The following is a 20,841-nucleotide window of genomic DNA, read 5'->3' on the forward strand; positions in this document are numbered from 1 at the left end:
ATTCATGAAACTTAGAGTGGCCTTAGATAGATCAGAGACTATATTTGCTAAGCTAGATGGATTCTGCTCAGAATTCTCTGTCTGTTGCTGAGTGGATGATGGAAAAGGCTTGCTATTGCTAAACCTGTTTCTTCCACCATTATTAAAGCCTTGTTGAGGCTTTTGTTGATCCTTCTATGAGAAATTTGGATGATTTCTCCATGAGGGATTATAGGTATTTTCATAGGGTTCTCCCATGTAATTCACCTCTGCTATTGCAGGGTTCTCAGGATCATAAGCTTCTTCTTCAGAAGATGCCTCTTGAGTACTGTTGGATGCAGCTTGCAATCCATTCAGACTCTGAGAAATCATATTGACTTACTGAGTCAATATTTTATTCTGAGCCAATATGGCATTCAGAGTATCAATTTCAAGAACTCCCTTCCTTTGAGGCGTCCTATTACTTACAGGATTCCTCTCAGAAGTGTACATGAACTAGTTATTAGCAACCATGTCAATGAGTTCCTGACCTTCTGCAGGAATTTTCTTTAGGTGAATGGATCCACCTGCAGAATGGTCCAATGATATCTTTGATAACTCAGATAGACCATCATAGAATATATCCAGGATGGTCCATTCTGAAAGCATGTCAGAAGGACAATTTTTGGTCAGTTGCTTATATCTCTCCCAAGCTTCATAGAGGGATTCACCGTCCTTCTGTCTGAAGTTTTGAACATCCACTCTAAGCTTACTAAGCTTTTGAGGAGGAAAGAACTTGGCTAAGAAAGCCGTGACCAGCTTATCCCAAGAGTTTAGGCTATCTTTAGGTTGAGAGTCCAACCATATTCTAGCTCTATCTCTTACAGCAAACGGGAAAAGCATGAGCCTGTAGACCTCGGGATCAACCCCATTGGTCTTAACAGTATCACAGATCTGCAAGAATTCAGTTAAGAACTGAAAATGATCTTCTGACGGAAGTCCATGAAACTTGCAGTTCTGTTGCATCAGAGAAACTAATTAAGGTTTAATCTCAAAATTGTTTGCTCCAATGGTAGTAAAGTCACCAAGCATCTTCCTTGCAATTTTATTATTTTCGGCCATGTCTCCTTCTTTTTCGAAAATTTATGTCAGATTTTCTCCAGATAGTTGTGCTTTAGCTTCCCTTAGCTTCCTCTTCAGAGTCCTTTCAGGTTCAGGATCAGCTTCAACAAGAATGTTCTTATCCTTGTTCCTGCTCATATGAAAAAGAAGAGAACACAAAAGAAAATATGGAATCCTCTATGTCACAGTATAGAGATTCCTTATGTAAGTATAAGAAGAGAAGAGTAGCAAAAAGAAAAAGATAGGATTCCAAACACAGGGGAGAGGAATGGGTTCGAATTCTTGACTGAAAGAGGGGTGTTAGTAGATGAATAAATAAATAGAAGGGGATGAGATATGAGAGAATTTGAAAATTAAACAAAATAAAAATAAAAATAAAAATTTTTGTTTTTAATTTAAAAATTAAAGTTAAAATTCGAAAATTTTAAAATGAAATTAAATTAAATTAAAATTTAAAACAATTAGTTAATTAAAAAGGAATTTTGAAAAAGAGGGAGGTGATTTTCGAAAATTAGAGAGAGAATTAGTTAGGTAGTTTTGAAAAAGATATGATTGAAATAGTAAATTTTTAAAATCAAACAAAAAGTTAAGTAGTTAATTGAAAAAGATTTGAAAATCAATTTTTGAAAAGATAAGGAGTTAGAAAAGAAGTTAGAAAAGATTTTGAAATTGATTTTGAAAAAGATGTGATTGAAACTTATTTTGAAAAAGATTTGAAAAAAAAATTAAAAAGATTTTATTTTGAAAATTAAAGTTGATTACTTGACTAACAAGAAACTAAAAAGATATGATTCTAGAGTTTAAAGATTGAACCTTTCTTACTAGGCAAGTAACAAACTAAAAATCTTTGAATCAATCACATTAATTGTTAGCATTAATTTCGAAAAATATGAAATGGAAATAAGAAAAAAATTTTGGAAATAAATTTTTGAAATTTTCGAAAAAAAATGAAAAAGATTTGATTTTTGAAAAAGATTTGAAAAAGATAGAAATTTTTTTTAAAAAAATTTGATTTGACTCATAAAAAACAACTAGATTTTAAAATTTTTTTGAAAAAGTCAACTCAAATATTCGAATTTTATGAGAAGAAAAAGGGAAAGATATTTTTTTGATTTTTGAATTTTTAATAATGAAAGAGAAAAACAACAAAAAGACTCAAAACATGAAAATTATGAATCAAAACATATGATGCATGCAAGAACACTTTGAATGTCAAGATGAACACCAAGAACACTTTGAATGTCAAGATGAACACCAGGAACTTATTTTTGAAAAATTTTTAAGAAAAGAAAAACATGTAAGACACCAAACTTAAAAATTTTTTATTCTCTAGACACTAATAATTCAAGAATGCATATGAAAAACAAGAAAAGACACTAAACAAGAAATTTTAAAGATTAAACAAGAAGACTTACCAAGAACAACTTGAAGATCATGAAGAACACCATGCATGAATTTTTGAAAAATGCAAGAAAGTTTGAAAAATATGCAATTGACACCAAACTTACAATTTGACACTAGACTCAAACAAGAAACATCAAATTATTTTTGATTTTATGATTTTATAAAAAAAATTTTGATTTTTCGAAAATTATTTTGAAAAGGAAAATAAGGATTTCAAAATTTTTAATAGGAATTCCAGGAATCTGCAATGTTAGTCTAAAGCTCCAGTCCAGGAATTAGACATGGCTTACTAGCCAGCCAAGCTTTCAATGAAAGCTCCGGTCCAAAACACTAGACATGGCCAATGGCCAGCCAAGCTTTAGCAGATATTGCCTACCTCCCATGTATACAACAACTATGTGTGTAACTGCCAAATAGGTGAAGATCAACAAGCTCTTGTGATGATAAGTTGAAACCCCGGTCCGAAAGATTAGACATGGCTTACAGCCTGCCAGGATTCAACAAATCTTCATGAAACACTAGAATTCATTCTTAAAAATTCTAAAGAAAAATATATTTTTGAAAATATTTATTTTTATTTTTATTTTTTTTTGAAAATTTTACGAAAATAAAAATAATAAAAACAAAAAGCTTAAAATTAAAAATAAAATTACCTAATCTGAGCAACAAGATGAACCGTCAGTTGTCCAAACTCAAACAATCCCCGGCAACGGCACCAAAAACTTGGTGCACGAAATTGTGATCCTTAACAACGGCGCCAAAAACTTGGTGCTCGGAACGTAATTCACACACTTTGTCACAACTTCGCACAACTAACCAGCAAGTGCACTGGGTCGTCCAAGTAATAAACCTTATGTGAGTAAGGGTCGATCCCACGGAGATTGTCAGCTTGAAGCAAGCTATGGTCACCTTGTAAATCTTAGTCAGGCGGATTCAAATGGTTATGGTGAATTGATAATAAAAATATGAATAAAATATAGGATAGAGGTACTTATGTAATTCATTGGTGAGAATTTCAGATAAGCATATGGAGATGCTTTGTTCCTTCTGATTCTCTGCTTTCCTATTGTCTTCATCCAATCCTTCATACTCCTTTCCATGGCAAGCGTTATGTAGGGCATCACCGTCGTCAATGGCTACATCCCATCCTCTCAGTGAAAATGGTCCAAAATGCGCTGTCACAGCACGGCTATTCATCTGTCGGTTCTCGATCATACTGGAATAGGATTCAGTAATCCTTTTGCGTCTGTCACTACGCCCAGCACTCGCGAGTTTGAAGCTCGTCACAGCCATCCCTTCCCAGATCCTACTTGGAATACCATAGACAAGGTTTAGACTTTCCGAATCTCAAGAATGGCCGCCAATAATTCTAGCCTATACCACGAAGACTCTGATCGTAGATCAGGAGGCTAAGAGATATTCATTCAAGCTAGTTTGCATGTAGAACGGAAGTGTTTGTCAGGCACGCGTTCATAAGTGAGAATGATGATGAGCGTCACATAATCATCACATTCATCATGTTCTTGTGTGCGAATGAATATCTTAGAGAAGAAATAGGCTTGAATTGAATAGAAAACAATAGTACTTTGCATTAATTCATGAGGAACAGCAGAGCTCCACACCTTAATCTATGGTGTGTAGAAACTCTACCGTTGAAAATACATAAGTGAAAATAGGGTAGACATAGCCGAGTGGCCAGCCTCCCTTGGAGGTATAGAGATCTAAAAATGATCAAAAGATAATCCATAGATGTAAATACAATAGTAAAAAGTCCTATTTATACTAAACTAGTTACTAGGGTTTACAGAAATGAGTAAATGATGCAGAAATCCACTTTCGGGCCCACTTGGTGTGTGCTTGGGTTGAGCATTGAAGCTTTCACGTGTAGAGGTCTTCCTTGGAGTTAAACGCCAGTTTGTAACCTGTTTCTGGCATTTAACTCTGCTTTGCAACCTGTTTCTGGCGTTTAACTTCAGAATAGGGCAGAGAGCTGGCATTGAACGCCAGTTTTTGTCATCTAAAATCGAGCAAAGTATGGACTATTATATATTGCTGGAAAGCCCTGGATGTCTACTTTCCAACGCAACTGAGAGCGCACCATTTGGAGTTCTGTAGCTTCAGAAAATCCACCTTAAGTGCAGGGAGGTCAGAATCCAACAGCATCTGCAGTCCTTCTTCAACCTCTGAATCTGATTTTTGCTCAAGTCCCTCAATTTCAGCCAGAAAATACCCGAAATCACAGAAAAACACACAAACTCATAGTAAAATCCAGAAATGTGAATTTTATTTAAAAACTAATAAAAATATACTAAAAAATAACTAAATCATACTAAAAACTATGTAAAAACAATGCCAAAAAGCGTATAAATTATCCGCTCATCAGCCGCTGTCCTGGAATGGGAGCAAGAAAGGGCATTCACTCCCATGCCCAAACAAATAACAAATCAAGCGGGCTCTCCATCTCCTTGCAATCGTACCACGATACACGACACAATGACCTATAAAGATGTGTGAGAGTTGCTCACTCCCAACTGTAAGTGATGATCTGCTCAAAAATTTGGAGTAGTGGTAGGTACTTTGCATAGGCATATGCCATCGAATTATCCGCGAAGAGGGTGATTCCCAACAAACAGAAGATGTAACACCTAACTTATCGTTGAACAGACTCTCAAGTGTCTAGAGGCTATGTGTCTCTGATATGGCGAACCCAGGCCAGCTTTATGTAACTTTTAGATGAACTACTCACAATGGGTTCGCTGCCAAAAATTGCCATGTTCTGGTTGACCAAGAAGTCCTTACTGCTATCGGTCTAACTGGTCACAACCTCCCCATCAATCGGTAGGCCAAATATGTGTAACACGTCTTCCAGTGTTACTATAACCTCACCAGCTGGCATTACCAAAGAATGAGTCTCCAACCTCCACCTTTTCACAAGAGCAGATAGCAAGGCAGAATGTCCTCTAAAATGTCTCACACTCGAGACATGGTAGAATCCTATTGTTCGTAAAGTTTGGTCAACCATCGGATGCCACATCTCCAGTGGATCAAGTTTACGCGGTAGAAAATTCTTGTTAGTCTGGTACAGGACAGCCAAAAACAAAAAATATAAAACAATTTCATAGCCATCCAAAATTTAAAATCAAAATTATATCCAGAAAATAAAATATAAATAACTACATAAAATTCAAAAAATTAATACAAAAATAATTACAGATAATTTGGTTTAGGGTTAATATTACTTATTCAAATTAATAAAATATAAATTACAATAAAATTTAAAAACATTAAAACAAAAATTAAAAATAATTATATAAAACTTGAAAAATTGTATTTTTTATATTTCTTGTATTTATTAATATTAATAACTAGCGACTAGTACAAAATATAAATATTATAACATAAAATAAAATAAAACATAATTACAAAAATTCCAAAAAATAATTTCTATTTATATTATTTATTAATTTTAACAATTACATCGTAAATTATATTATTTTACTAAGTTCAAGAAAAATAACTTTTGATCTAAAAGGAAATAAAAATATAATAACGAAAGTTCTAAAAGAAATTAATTAATATTTTTATTCTTTATTAGTTTTAATAACTACATATTAACTAATTAAATTACAATAATATTATTACAATAAATAAAATTATTAATATTATCACAGAAAAATAAACAAAAAGTATTTAAATGATTTAACTTACTACAACTGCTAATAATAATATCAACTAAAATAACCACACTAAAGATAATACATTCTAAATACTAAGTATTGAATTAACAAAGATAATAAATTTATCATATTAGGCTGTTCTAAATAATTAATAACGTGTTCTGCTGTATCAGTATAATTACGAATCATAGTTACTAAATACACTACTCACTCTCACTCTCACCAAAACTTACCTTCTTCAATCACCTAGCCTTCTTCCACTCTCAATCTGTCTCAATCACTTTCAGATTCAAATGTTCATATGAAAAATGAAAAACGTTGAAGTCAAAGTTCCCTCCCCTCCTTTAAAGGCACTATTGTCCCGTTGCATGCTGCGGTTTTCAGAGAAGATACCTGTCGAGTGTATGAAGACCAGGGTTAACACGCAGGGTGCGTGTTATCCATTGTGCGACATGTGGCAATGGACGCATGGAAATGGATTCTGTAAATCCTCAACACATAGCGTGCGTGTTACAGGGAGCACAACACGTCACCAAGGATCAGACACAAAAGTGTCTTGAGACCAAGCGAGGAATCTCTGCTCTTTCAACACGCAGGGTGCGTGTTACAAGAAGCGTGACATGTGGCCATGGATCAAATGCAAAGGTGGCTTGGGACCAATAAGTAAGAAATCTCTGTTCTTTCAACACGCAGGATACGTGTTGTCTCACTGGCTAATACATAGCGAATTTCTGCTACGAATCTCTGCGCTGCAACACGCAGGATGTGTGTTGTGTTAGTTAACTCCATCTTTGTACAAAACACTCCAAAAAATGATATACAACAAAAATACTATATATTTATTCATATAAAAAATAATTTCTGTCTATATAGACCAGGTCTATTTAATTTAAAGCCTTTGTTAATTTGATTTTTATACCATATATATTGCAATTTCTTTTTTGTTTTTAATTATGGTGAACGAACGAGTAGACCACGGCAGAGAAGTAATTGGGTGGGCTTCAGCATCATATTGTTGGAAATGTTAATAAGGTTCGTCAACTACAGCTACGAAGAAATGTGATTGATGTTCTCTCAAACTTTGTCATTATTGTTCGTTGCGTTTGTTTTTCCTTGCACCCTCTTGGTCAAACCATGTGTAATAATTAACGCCTCTCTAATACATATGCTAGGTGCATTTCTTTCATATGCATTTTTGTCACTCAACATCTTATATTCTTCCAACGGAATCTTTGAAATGCGTCCTACTCCAAAGTCCAAATATACAATGTACGTTAAAAGCCAATATTTTTAGTAAAAAAAATAAATTAGTTAGTATTTATTTATCAACTCATCAAATAATAAATAAAAAAATTTTAAAAAATTATTAGGTGATTAATATTTTTGTTTTACATAAACCAATATTAATTAATCAATATTGACATTCCTAATAATTTTAAAAATATATTAGTCACTTAACATTTTTCGGTATCAAATATAGGCTTTATATAATATAGTGAAATGTTAATCTTAGAGACGGAATTTGAGACAAACTGATGATGATGAGAAAAGGGGCATTTACTAAAATGAATGAATGAAGAATATTCACAATATGACAACTCATCTCTTAACTTGCTAACCAAAGCTAACTCAACTGGCAAAATTACAAATTAACATGCAACACGATAAACATTTGTAGGGTAGATTTTACAATGTATTAAATTATTTAACATTTTTAATTATGTATAGATATTTTGATATGAGTAATGAGCCGTTAACTTTATGTAATCTCTTCAGACTCACACTCATTCTCTTCCAAGGACCTTCCCATGGTTTCCTTGGTAAACAAAAAGGTGGTAACCACGCCCACCAAGCAAACCCCTCCAAGCATGCACAAAGAAGCCACCATTCCAATTCCAACCACATGAACCCCATCTTGATCTCGCTCCTTCTGGTCGCGAGAAGCCCAAAGAAATCCTACTGATCCAATGATTGCACCCATCTTGCCAACTGCTCCAGAAATTCCATGGCACGTCGACCTAAACCTAGCCGGAAAAAGCTCGGCCGGGACGATAAAAGTCGTCGTGTTGGGTCCGAAATTGGCAAAGAAGAATGCGACCCCATAGAGGACCAAGAAACCGTTATCCCTAGGCTTGTTTTCATCATCAGTGGTCCAATATGAATAATAAGGAACTCCCATAGCGAAAAACGCCAATGCCATGAAAAAGAAACCCATCATTTGGATCTTAACTCTTCCGACACGGTCGATGAAATACACCGAGAAGAAGTAGCCGGGGATGGTGGAACAAACAGCAATGATTGCTTGGAGCTTAGCGGTATCAATGGCTTCTTGATACACGTCAAGATTTTGTTTGTCTTTGAGTTTGATTCTGTATATATGAGATTGGAAGAGGTTGCTGCTGTAGAACACAATGTCCACTAGAAACCAGTTGAAGGAACACGCAAAGAGGTCGCGGCCATGTCGACGAAAGAATTCCTTGGAAAAGAGTGAGTAGCCAGAATGTGATGAGACTGATGAAGGTGGTGAAGTTTCTTCGATAATCTGGGTGATGGAGATATCCATCACTTTTTCCATGTCCTTTGCTGCTTGCATCACATTATTTTCCACTAATGCTGTGTACCTTATCAAATTAGTAATTTGGTCTTAGTACTATTCATTTGCTAATTATTATACAAAGGTGTTCATGGATACAAATCTATTTGAAGAGTAAAACCTACTTATTACACACGATATCCTTTTAATTCTCCAAAGATATATGCTATGAAATTAAATAAGTTAACCAGAAGAAAGATTAAAAGATATCTCATATTGTCTATTTAAAAATACAATTTGCACACTAAAATCAGCAATGTATAATATAGTTTAGTTTTTTTAATGTGTATTTTATCCTGGTAATTAATTTTGGTGGGTAATAATTAACATAGTTGTTGTGTATGCTAATTGCTATATGCATTTTTCAGATAAACAAATTTAAGAAAAGAAAAATAAAATGAAAGTGTCAACTAATGAGAAGTCAATTGTAGAACGTAGTATCATTATTGAACATAAGAAAAGAGTGAACAGTGTTTAGTTTCCCTTCCTTTCCTTATTAGTATGTAGCCACTTGCTTGCTGCCAATTGATGAGTAATTTCCCCAGCAAAGAAATCTACAATGTAATGTATTTGCTGTATTAAAAAGATACCTAGCGATATAAGCAGCAAGGCATGTATTTCAGGTCCAAGTGATCAAGCCCCTTTAACAAAGACTCTAAATTAAGTTAATCAACCTTGCATTTTTCTACTATATGTGGACCGTACGGTGATTTCATTCTTATTATTATTATAGCTTAATCAAACTTGTTGATGAAAGCGGAATTTTACTTAAAGACATGAACATCTATATCCACGTGATTATTGTATAATATATATCTTCTTTGACTAAATCGTTGTTGATTAATCAATTAGCTCCTAATAATGGCCGCGCCCTAAGACAAGCACTAATGATGACTATATGGAACGGTGTACTCATCGCCCCATTTTATATTTTTATATCATACTTATAAATCGTTTAATCCAAAATAAATAAATAAATAAAACAACTTATCAATGTATAAAATGAAGAGAGAGCTATTAAATTAAAGAAAATACAACTTGGGGTTTCACATCAAGAGTCATTGTCAATAGTTCGTCAATAATCTTCACAAATTCAAGTCATAATAATTAATTTAATTAACTAAAGATTGTTTTTAATTAATCAATTTTCATAATTATTATTAATTAGAGGAACTTGCTTGATAACATCGAATTGAATGAACACAGTGAAAGTCAATGCTAAAAGTCAAGGTCAAAGAAGAAAAGAGTGAGGTAGGTAGGTAGGTACCTGGCAGTTTCGGGCATCATCATTCGCCAGTAGTAAGTCAACGCCGCCGGGACTGACCCCAGCATGAGGATCAACCTCCATGCGAAGTCGGCCGCTGCCGCCGTGTGTTGTTTTTCCTTAGCACCGGGGGCGTGGCGGAATATGGAAGACACCACTATGGTGACGGTGGCGCTTGCTAATATGCCGAAACCTTGCATGGAGAAAACCGCCGCTATAAAAGAGCCTCTTGTCTTTTTGTTGGCAAATTCAGACATGATTGTTGATGAAAGAGGGTAGTCTCCTCCAATCCCTAGCCCCAGCAAGAACCTAATTGATTCACATTATTAATCAACAATAATCATCTAATTAATTAATTTGAAGTAAAATTTGAAAGGTTTTTGGAGACTCATAAAATTAATGGTTGAAAATCGTTAAATAATTTAATACGTTTGTGAAGTTTTTTTTTTTTTTTGTTGACATAAATAATTAAATTAACCTGAAGAGACCTAGACTGAGGAGAACGCATGTTCTTTTGATACAAATGGAGAAACCACTGCCCAAGGAGCCAAACACCATTAGCAACAAAGCAAGCCCGTAGACCCGGCGACGACCTTTAAGGTCGCCGAGTCTACCAAACACAACTTGCCCGATGGCCGTTCCTAGTAGGGCAACGGCCACCAAGGCAGACACAATCACCGGCGGGGTTACATATTGCCTGTTTCTGGCACGGTCGTCGTAGTAGACCCTTCCGATCATCTTGGTGATAAGGGTGATGGAGAAGAGGTCGTAGGCATCCGTGAAGAGACCCATCCCAGCAACTATAATGGCCTTGAAGTGATAGTATTGTGTCTTTGCCGTGTCGAGAGCTGAAAGCACCTTCAACTTCTTTCTCGCCATCACCTATAATATTTGCACTTAAGTTCAACTTCACAAGAATTTCAACTACCAAATTGAAGATAGATCTATCTTTGTGTGTGTTAAAGTGTTGAGTTATAGGGCTTTTTTGCCATTATTATTCCAACGGCTCTAGAGTTTTGTGGAGTGAAATAAACAGACATATAGCTAGGGAGATAAGTAAGCAAAAAATTAAAGGAGTGATTCTATATATATATGAGGGGTATAGGTCAAAGTTTTGTTGAGCATAGGAATTTCAGTTTTAATTGTTGTCTTGTTTAGTTGTTTGAGAGGTATTTATTGTATATTATTATTTAACTAACCTGTAGCCTTTGTTATTATTTAGGAATTTGAAATTGTGTGGAAGAGAAAGAAAGTGTGACAAGTGACGAAATGACAAGCGTGTACTATACATTAATAAATAATATTAGTATATATTAGGAAGGTTACTAGGAAATGATATTAGCCATCGTGTATGTGAACCATTTGGCTTTTGATAGTCAAACTTGGAATTGTATTATTCCATCCAAGAAATATTAAAGGAAAATTATTCCACTAAAGATGCGGATCACAATCATCCTTAATTCATTTTAAGCTTGTGACTTGTGAGTTCTAATTGCCGGCGTTTGCAAAACTTGGCATCTTTTTTTAAATAATTTTTAATACTTTTTTTTTGTCATAGAAGCATTTTTTTTTTTAAATTTAAACGAATAGAAAAAATATATTTTAAATTTGTGTAAATTTTTGCACAAGTCTTTTATCTTTTTTTATTTGTCTTTATGTTAAATATTTTTTTATAAGGTCAATAAGAATCGAATTTTAAATCTTTCAATTATAAAGGTTCTTATTAGGAATGTTCACGAATTAAATATGATCAAAATCTTAACCCAATTCTCACTAAATTCATTGAATCAGACACAATATCTACACTTTTTATGCTTGGATCCGATTCGAATATTTATGGATCAGATCGGATCAGATACCGAATATATCTGCACAATAAATTTATATTAGAAAACTTATTTCTATTAAAAAATTAATAAATTAAAATCCATTTTTTTACTCTAATAGAATCTATTTTTTCACTTCTTTAAATATGTTTCCTCCTATTATTAAACTAACTTTTTTTAAATAACAAAAATAAAATAATACAATGTATATGAATAATAATTATTAATTGAAATAAAACATGAATACAACATATATTATTTTTTATTTATTATTTGGTGCGAATTCGCGAATATATAGATCAGATCTGCAGATATAGATGTGATATGCGTAATCCGATTCAATTAGAGTGTAAATAAGACCATATCCGCAAATTGCAAATTCGATCTGGATAAATATTGTGAATTTGTGGATGTGATCCGATTCATAAACACCCTTTAAAGCTCTGATTTCCTGTCATGATGATATTACGTCCCCCAAAAACTTAAGCTAATAAGAGGTACGTGAATGATTATATCTTTAACACTCTTTCTTTATGGATGTTTTGATGTGTTTGGCTAAACTATGATACACCTTGTTGTGGTACTACTAAAAAACTGCTTATTATAGACAGATTTATAGACATATTTGATCTTCATTACAAACAGATTTTTAGTTACTGACAAATTTTGTCCATCAGTAAAAATCTTATTGGAAATTATTTACCGACAGATTTTTTCCGTCGGTATCTTACCAACATATTTTTCTCTGTTACCGACCGATTTTTCTTCCATAATTGTCCCCCATTTCGCTAAAAAGTCAGATTTTTCGACAAATTTTTTGTCGGTAACTAAAGTCAAACTTTTTGACAAATTTTCTGTTGGTAATTGGAGCATGTAATAGCATTCACAACTCTAAATACAGATGAGTTTTTCGTCTATAAATCCGTTACTAAGGTAAAACAAATTTCTTTTTTATAATTTCATTGTAAAATAAATCTGATTTCATGCAAAATAAATATAAATTTAATCAAGACAAATTTTTATTATCTAACTTGTATTCGGACATTCATAGTATTTCAAAAAATAAACAAGTTCATCATATTATCAAACTAGAAGAAAAGTACAGTAAAAAAAAGTAAGTCAATTCAAAACATAAACAAAATGTATTGATACATCAACTATAATCCTCAACATATTGTTCAACCATACTAAAAATATCAGCTATAATCTTGAGTGTCATCTTCTTCCTCATCATCATCATAGTCCTTAGCTATTATCAGTTATAATAATTTCTTCATACTTCCTTCAATCATAAAAAACAGACAAATTGACATCTTTAAATACATTAAAATGACTGATAAAAGTTCTTCAAGATTAGTAATCATACATAGCAAAATGAAGAGTACTAAGAATACTTGTTATAATTAATGTCAATTAGCATAAGAAGCATGTTTCACCGATGGTTAAATTTGGAATCACAACAGCATCAACTTAAATGAAAAACTCAATTTCAATGTCCTGATAAAAAGGCTCATTTAAAAAGTATGAATGCAAAGTCATGAAAAGTCTTCATTAAATTCGAGAACTCACAAGGCAATTAACATACTCGTGATCCCAAGTAGCTGAAGTCTCTGTTTTTCAATGTAATTTCAGCAGAGAAACCAATTTATGAGATACAAAATAAGATAAAGAGTGTCTAGTCCCAATCTGTATTCCTCAGAATCCTGAAAAATTAAAATTGGAAGGAGTAAGAACACAATCTGGCTTATATAAGACTAAAATCTCAAGAACAATTGAGATCACAAGAACATGACCAAGGAGGAACCTGAAAATATTGATAGTAAGACTAAAATCTCACAAAAGGAATAGTGAACTCTAACTTCTGTGAGAGTTCAAAGTTCAGGTAATATCATTACTCCCCTTGAACAACTGTGCAAAACAGAAATGGAAAGAATTAAAGAAATCTAATAGATTTAACAATTTTCTCATATGTCATTTGAGATTTTGTCTTTGGCAGAACTAAAGAAGGAAATATCCACTTCTCTCAATAGACTCCTACACAATTGAGAGGAATTCCAATAATTTACTTGGCTTCTTTATAAAACATGAAATGAGAGATTTGACTAGCTCGTGCTATCTCCTTAGGTTTAGTGAGGATATCTTACATTCACCTTCTGAACTCTTTTCTACTATATTTTAATAAAAATGGGAAAAGCTCATCTACAAGTACTATTGTAGAAAACAACAAAGCATAGTAAAACATAATATTACCAATCACTTTTGCTTTCGGTATATTACTATCAACAGATTTATTAGTTATTACTATTAATTCATGAAATCAAAATAATGGATCAAACTTCTACCTGTAGATCATAGTTGACAACAGCATTCATGCTCGGCACAATGTTATAGCATGAACCGCATCAATGACCACATTTTTACCACCTCAGACAACCAATTAGTAATGCAGTCATACCTGAGCACTGATAGCCTATTTTATGAGGTACTCATTTTGAATTCTGGAAGGACCATTACCCTTTTCAGATCTCCACTGAGAATCCTGAGTGCCATCTATGAGTTCAAAATGCATTCTCTCCATATCCAGTAGCAGCTGCGCCAAATTAGTATTTCTCAGCAAGACCAAAATTAGAAACTTAAAGTATTTAAAATACATGCACAAGGATCAAAACTGAAAGGCTTATACAATTTGCAGTTTCACCCAAATCTTTTTCACAGATTCATACTTAAACATTTAGCATGCAATTGATAAAAACTATGATAACAGCTATTTTACAACATGCTTATGAGGTGCCCAAAAACTTGAAGATATCAAGTTATTGCCTCCAAGGGGAATAAATGACAAAAGCAAGGGTGCTATTATATGTTCCATTTTACAACAATAGAGGGCATGAGGAAAAAAGGCACTAAGATATCCAAAATAGTGAACCTAATGCGTATAAAAATAGTAGATTCCCAGTGATCAGATGGCAGGTATCATTTACAGTTGTGGATTATGAATAGAGGATACCGCTTTAAGCTTCTGAATTTCCAGACGATATGCAGCTTCTCTCTTTCGCCACAGAGCCTCTTTCGCACGCCAATCAGCACCCTTAGAACATATTGATAATTGAATTCTAAGAAAAGTGAAAAATTGTGAAGTCAGTGCTTAACTACTCGTCAATAATCACAAGTTCAAAACTCTACACTTCTTCCATTTGCATTTGTCAGCAATGTGAACGATCCAATCAAGCTGAACATCATATGAATTAGCACAAAAATCACAGAGCCAGATTAACAATAATAATGATAATATTAAACAGAAACACAGCAAACTACCAAAATCTTCCAGAGTAAAAAGCTCAGATTGAGTAAACTCAGTCTTAAAGCTTCATCAAAACCAGAGTAAACCCACATATTCACAAAGCACAAAAACAGAATATGATAAACCTAAAATTCACACAGAAAAATTGATCCCTAAGATTTATCACGAAAAACAAAAGCACAAAAGCAGAGTATACCTAAAATTTGCAGATGGAAGAGGCGCTAGAGGGAGCTCATGCAACGAGAGCGGTGGTGGAGAGAGCAGACACGACGACAATACAAGAAAAATGTTGAATACTGGCAAATTTATCGGCCGAAAAACGAAAATAATCCGCCGGTAATAAGATTACCATCAGATTTTTCGTCGGATTAAATCCATAGTATAAACCTGGCTCGTAATTATTTGCCGTTAAATTCTGCTGCCACCAGTAAGTTACGGTGGATTTAGCGATGAAATTTGATTTTTAAGCTATGCATATCTGATGTCAACTGGCAGATTTTTTTTAGCGGTAACTTTTGCGCCAACCTATTTTGTTCCCTCATTTTTACCGTCAGATTTTTTCCCGATAAATCTGCCAGTAAGTTCAATTTTTTGTTTTCTTGTTATATTTTTTTTTGACACAATTAGTGGTTAAATTGTAAATTTTTTATTCAAATTTATTTCTTGCACAGTTAGTAGTCAAATTTTAAATTATAGAAACCAAATATGTTAAATTAAATATTAACGGGCGAAAAATTATCGATTAAAAATTTATAATGAGAACAGTGTTGCAAGTACAGTTCTTAACCAACGAAAATTTCGCTTATCAATTTAAAAAGAGTTGTTACAATTTAAGAATGAAGTACTGGGAGTAGAATTTCCAGGTCGTCTCCCAACAAGTTGACAAAAGAGTGCAATTTATTGGTCAGGAATTTTCTGAGAAATTTTAGAGTTGGAGAACGGAAAAATAAAATGGTTATTAATTAAAGCAATAAAAATTAACAAGAGGTTTTATATATTTGAAATAGAAAACCTTGATTGGGAGAAGATTAATCAGAATTTCTATCCTTGTTGAAATTTCTCAAGTATAATAGTAAGAGGTTGTTATTCTACTTAGTTATCATTTACTTAATAAAGGAAAGTCAAGTAACTGACCAACTCTGATTCACAAGTCCTAATCCTCTCCTAGGGAAGGATTAGAGTAAGCGACTAGAGAGTCAGCTAACAACTTCCAATTACAAATTAACACTTGAGTATTCCAACTCAAGGGTCTCCTATTAATCAATTCCCAAGTCAAGTTGGAAGTCTACTCCATTGACATGAGTGCCATTTTCATAAACATATAAAGGGAGTGAAAAGGAGACATGGTAATTCAAATAAAGTAATAACAGAAAATTAATTAAAGGTAAAAATAACTCTTTGCATTAATAAATTCCAAAATCGAAGATATCCATATGTAACTCTGAACAAACTAAATGGAAAGTTAAAGAGTAAGAAAATAGGAAAGCAAACTGTAATGACAAAGAATTCAAACGGAGGTAGTAACTCTTCTCAATATCCAAATCAAAAGCATAAAACTAGAAATCTATGAATATGAAGAACCCTAGAGGAAGTAGTAGTTTTTCTCTCTAAGATTCAAAGCTAAAACTAAAATTGTGTAAAAGTGAATGTGTGTTGAGTCTCCGCTTGTCCCCTGGCTCTAGTATGTGTTTTTGGGCCGAAAACTGGGTCCAAAACCAGCCCAAAATCCCCCAGCGTTTTCTGTGATTTCTGCACGTGGCGCACGTCATGCGTACGCGTCGATGGTCTTCTGCGCGTGTCACGCGTGTGCATCAGTCACGCGCACCCGTCGCTGTGCAATTTTGCTTGTCACGCGTACGCGTCAGTTATGCGTACGCGTCGCTGTGAAAAGCTTCAAGTCACGCGCACGCGTGAGCCATGCGTGCGCGTCGATCCTCGCTGGTTATCTCCTTTGTTTCTTGTGTTCCTTCCATTTTTGCAAGCTTCCTCTCCATCCTCTAAGCCATTCCTGCCCTATATAGCTTGAAAACATTTAACACACAGATCACGGTATCGAATGGTATAAAAGGACATTAAAAATTGACAATTTAAAGGCTTAGGAAGCAAGTTTTCAATCATAGAACAAAATTGGGAAGGATTTGTAAAACCATGCAAATTGTATGAATAAGTGTGTAAAGAATTGATAAAAAAACCACTCAATTTAGCACAAGATAAACCATAAAATAGTGGTTTATCAATCTCCCCACACTTAAACATTAGCATGTCCTCATGCTATGCTCAAGGAGACCAAAAGAATGAATGGGGGAAAGTAAGACTCGTGCAATGCAACCTATGTAAATGAATGCAACTATATACTAAAATATTTTTACCTACTTGGTTAAAAGTAAACAAGTTCTCCAAGACAAACATAAATCAGATTTCACTAATTCAAATCACACAATAAAAGACAAGTAAACTTGTAAAAATATAGCTCATGAAAGCAGGGAATATAGAATCAAGCATTGAACCCTCACTGGAAGTGTATATGTACTCTAATCGCTCGAGTGTCTAGGGTTAATCCACTCTACTCTTCTCTAGTCATGCCTTCTAAAACTTTGTTTTTCATCTAACCAATCAACAAATATTTAGTGTACAAATGCAAACATCATGAGGTCTTTTCAAGGTTGTAATGGGGCTAAGGTAAGGGTGAGGATATATGTATGGCCAAGTGAGCTATAATATGAATCTTTGACTAACCTAAGTTCTTACCTAACACACACACACACACTCTATATAATTCTAAAATCATGCCTAGCTACCCAAAAATCCCACTTTTGCATCACATACTCATGTATCAATTTTTAATTCCATCACATATGCATTGATCTTTTATTGATCTTAGCATTGGGGTGATTTTATCCCCTATTTATTTATTTCTTTTTTTTCTTTTATATATATATATATAAATAAAAGCATAATATATCAATGCATATGATTTTTTAATTTTCACATGAGTAAGCACCAAAATTCTCAATATTTTTGTTAATAAAACACAACACATTCTCATCAACCCAAGTTTTCACAATTCCCCACACTTAGTTGACACACAATCTCTATCTTAAGCTAACCAAAGATTCAAATGTGGTAATTAATAGTTTTTCTACTTAAGACTAGTGATGTGGTAATATAAAGAACAAATGGGAATTAACAGACTCAAAGTGGCAATCAAAAGTGAATTGAAACGGTAGGCTATTTGGGGTAAGTGAGCTAATAACAAATGATGGCCTCAATCATATGTATGCATGCAAATACACTAAACAATGGACATATAGAATGGAACAAACTATAGATTGCAATCATAGAGAAGAAAACACACAAGAATAAAAATCATGGTTAAATAATGTAACCATATAATTAAGTTCAAAATCTCACAGGTTGTGTATTCTTAGCAAGGTTCTGAGAACCGGACCGGTCATTGAATCGCTCTAGTCACTGGTTCACTGGTTTACTGGTCCAATCGGTCCAACCGTGGTTCAACCAGAAAAATCGTTTCAAAATAAAATAATAAATAAATTATAAATAAACATCTTAAAATATAATTATAGTTTAACATAAGTCTTAAAATATCTTCCAAATCTAAAAATGTCATCAACCAAAGCCATATGATCTTATCAAAATATACTAATAAAACTAAAATTAAGCATAGGATTACAAGTCATCATCTAGATTTTCAATAATACAAAATATTAAACAATTCTGATTCCAATGAATCGGAATAGAAATTGAAATTCTATATTGGCTAAACTATGTCTCATAACCCTCTAGAAGTTTCATAATGAAAGAATGAGCATTGGCTACTCTTGCAGCTTATTCAATCTCAACTTGGTCAGCATCAGATCTTTCTAAAAGTATGTTTTCTCTAATTGTTGTCGCAAACAAAGCCAGTTTTTGGCTCACTAGTCCTATTTGCTGCCTCAACCATTTTAGCCTCAAACTCTTATCATTCCTATCTAACAAAACTTGTCCTACACAAAATTTCTTCAATTAATTAGTGTCACATAACATACCATGCCATATCATATGGTCTTTAATTAATATGCATAACTTCAGTTCCAGATTTTTTAACAAGCAAGTAAGCTACATACTAAACAAAAATGGTTTTCTAGCAGAGAAAAAGCTGCTTGGCTTTTAGCAGAGAGCTTGGCCAAAGTGGTTGTGTGAATGGCTCCAATGATAGCTATCAAAAGAACTATAACAAGAGTGACCAGTGCTAATTGCCACACAGCACCAAATCCCACAGCAAACCCACAAATAAATGTGCAAAAGTAGTGAAAAAACTATCCATGTCTTACTAATAATGAGAACAGAAAAACTCAATCTCTTGAACTCAATAATTAATTTAGTTATCCAACTAAATAATTGCATCACCATTATCATAAACTGATTTCAAAGCCTAGAAGCAGAGTGAAATTAAATACATGAAGCATATAATAAATCAAAAGATCACCAATTGAAAATTTTTTAATAAGAACAGAAGTTAAAAATAATGAAAAATGCAGAAAGATTCAACAGTTTTCAACCCAATTTTAACAAAGCTCATCACAATCATTAACAACAATAAAAAGCATTGAAGGAATAGTGAATCAGTAACATAGGCAGTGCAAATTTAAAATTTAAAAGCTATCAATTTAAAATTTATCATCAAATACAATCAGAAAGCAAAGCCAATCAACCAAGCACTGAATGAGATTTTCTGTTCTGATTATGTGACTGGGAAGCAACAAATTCAGCAACAAATTCAAGTTACAGCAACAAAAACAGAATAGAAAATCATTTATGGTTTCTATTGTATATTGGAAATTTTGCTATTAATTGTTTATGATTTCAACAAAAACACAATGCAACAGCAGTAGCATAGTGGAGCAACAAAACACACAACAGCACACCAGAAGCCAGAAGCCAGAAGCCACAGCAGAAAGCCAAAGCTAGAGAAAATCAATGATTTCAACAAAAACACAAAACCCTATCATCATTGAATGATTTGTTGATTCCAGAACAGAGAGTCACATAATAAAACGAAAAATGAAGAACAAGGGCACACCAAAGCCACTGACCTTCGAGAGGGCGACGGCGACAAGACGACGGCGAGCAGGACGAATCCGATGGAGGATGGGCGCCGAGCGAGGAAGAAGACAGCGAACATGGGGTTTGACTTGGATAACGCCAACAGTACGAAGAGATACTCCTTGGTGACAAACCCCTGACTGCTACAGATGGCGACAAACAACAGCGACAAACAACGGCGAAAAGATCGAAGACTTGGAGAACTCCCCTGACTGTGACGCACGAAGACTCGAGGAGACAAGCCCTTGATTGCGACGGACGGCGGCAAACACGGCTCCTCCTTGCGGCGGGGGTGACGGCTAGGGTTTTTCCCTGGTTGAGGCCGAGCGTGTTCTGCTCGAAGGAATAAGGAAGGAGATGGTGAAGCGCGTTTTGTTTCTCCCCTTAAGCGCGAAACTGCGCCGTTTCATTCAAACCGGGTGGTTCCGGTTCTAGTTTGACCGGCCAGTTTTTGACCAGTTTAACGGTTTACATCCGGTTTTATAATTTTCGGTTTTAGGCATCAGACCAAATCGTTTATGTCTCCGGTTTGCGGTTGAACTGGTCAGACCGGCCGGTCCGGTCCGGTTTTTAGAACATTGGTTCTTAGTTAT

The 20,841-nt window shown here is 34.0% G+C and overlaps 1 protein-coding gene, 1 long non-coding RNA gene and 1 other non-coding gene across 4 annotated transcripts; 2 read left to right on the top strand and 1 right to left on the bottom strand.

Moving 5' to 3' along the window:
• The first annotated feature begins 621 nt into the window (after positions 1 to 621).
• On the top strand, positions 622 to 729 carry LOC112745246 (small nucleolar RNA R71). Its single transcript, XR_003173183.1, has one exon. It is a non-coding gene; the product is annotated as a small nucleolar RNA R71 (small nucleolar RNA).
• A 6,971-nt stretch (positions 730 to 7,700) lies between these two features.
• Positions 7,701 to 10,897, bottom strand: LOC112741958 (probable inorganic phosphate transporter 1-9). 2 transcript variants are annotated; one of them, XM_025791153.3, is made up of 3 exons: positions 10,497 to 10,897; positions 10,022 to 10,327; positions 7,701 to 8,782 (listed from the first exon to the last, which is right to left on the bottom strand). In XM_025791153.3, the coding sequence occupies exons 1-3, from the start codon at positions 10,895 to 10,897 to the stop codon at positions 7,921 to 7,923; spliced, it is 1,569 nt and encodes a 522-aa protein (XP_025646938.1). In that variant the 3' UTR covers positions 7,701 to 7,920. The 2 variants fall into 2 exon arrangements, with proteins under 2 accessions (XP_025646938.1, XP_072070144.1); XM_072214043.1 differs by having other exon boundaries at positions 7,701 to 8,778; positions 10,018 to 10,327.
• On the top strand, positions 8,642 to 11,076 carry LOC140178285 (uncharacterized). The gene is made up of 2 exons (XR_011870863.1): positions 8,642 to 8,778; positions 10,018 to 11,076. It is a non-coding gene; the product is annotated as an uncharacterized lncRNA (long non-coding RNA).
• The last annotated feature ends 9,765 nt before the right edge of the window (positions 11,077 to 20,841 follow it).

Source organism: Arachis hypogaea, chromosome 14 (genome assembly GCF_003086295.3).
Source record: "Arachis hypogaea cultivar Tifrunner chromosome 14, arahy.Tifrunner.gnm2.J5K5, whole genome shotgun sequence".
NCBI classification, from domain to species: Eukaryota; Viridiplantae; Streptophyta; class Magnoliopsida; order Fabales; family Fabaceae; genus Arachis; species Arachis hypogaea.

Bases quoted from the DNA above. Each gene is read 5' to 3' on its own strand.
- LOC112741958 (XM_025791153.3), bottom strand. From the start codon at position 10,897: ATGGCGAGAAAGAAGTTGAAGGTGCTTTCAGCTCTCGACACGGCAAAG. The intron at 10,328-10,496 runs GTTAATTTAATT...TGAATCAATTAG, and splicing joins CTCAGTCTAGGTCTCTTCAG to GTTCTTGCTGGGGCTAGGGA. The intron at 8,783-10,021 runs GTACCTACCTAC...TAATTTGATAAG, and splicing joins ATGATGCCCGAAACTGCCAG to GTACACAGCATTAGTGGAAA.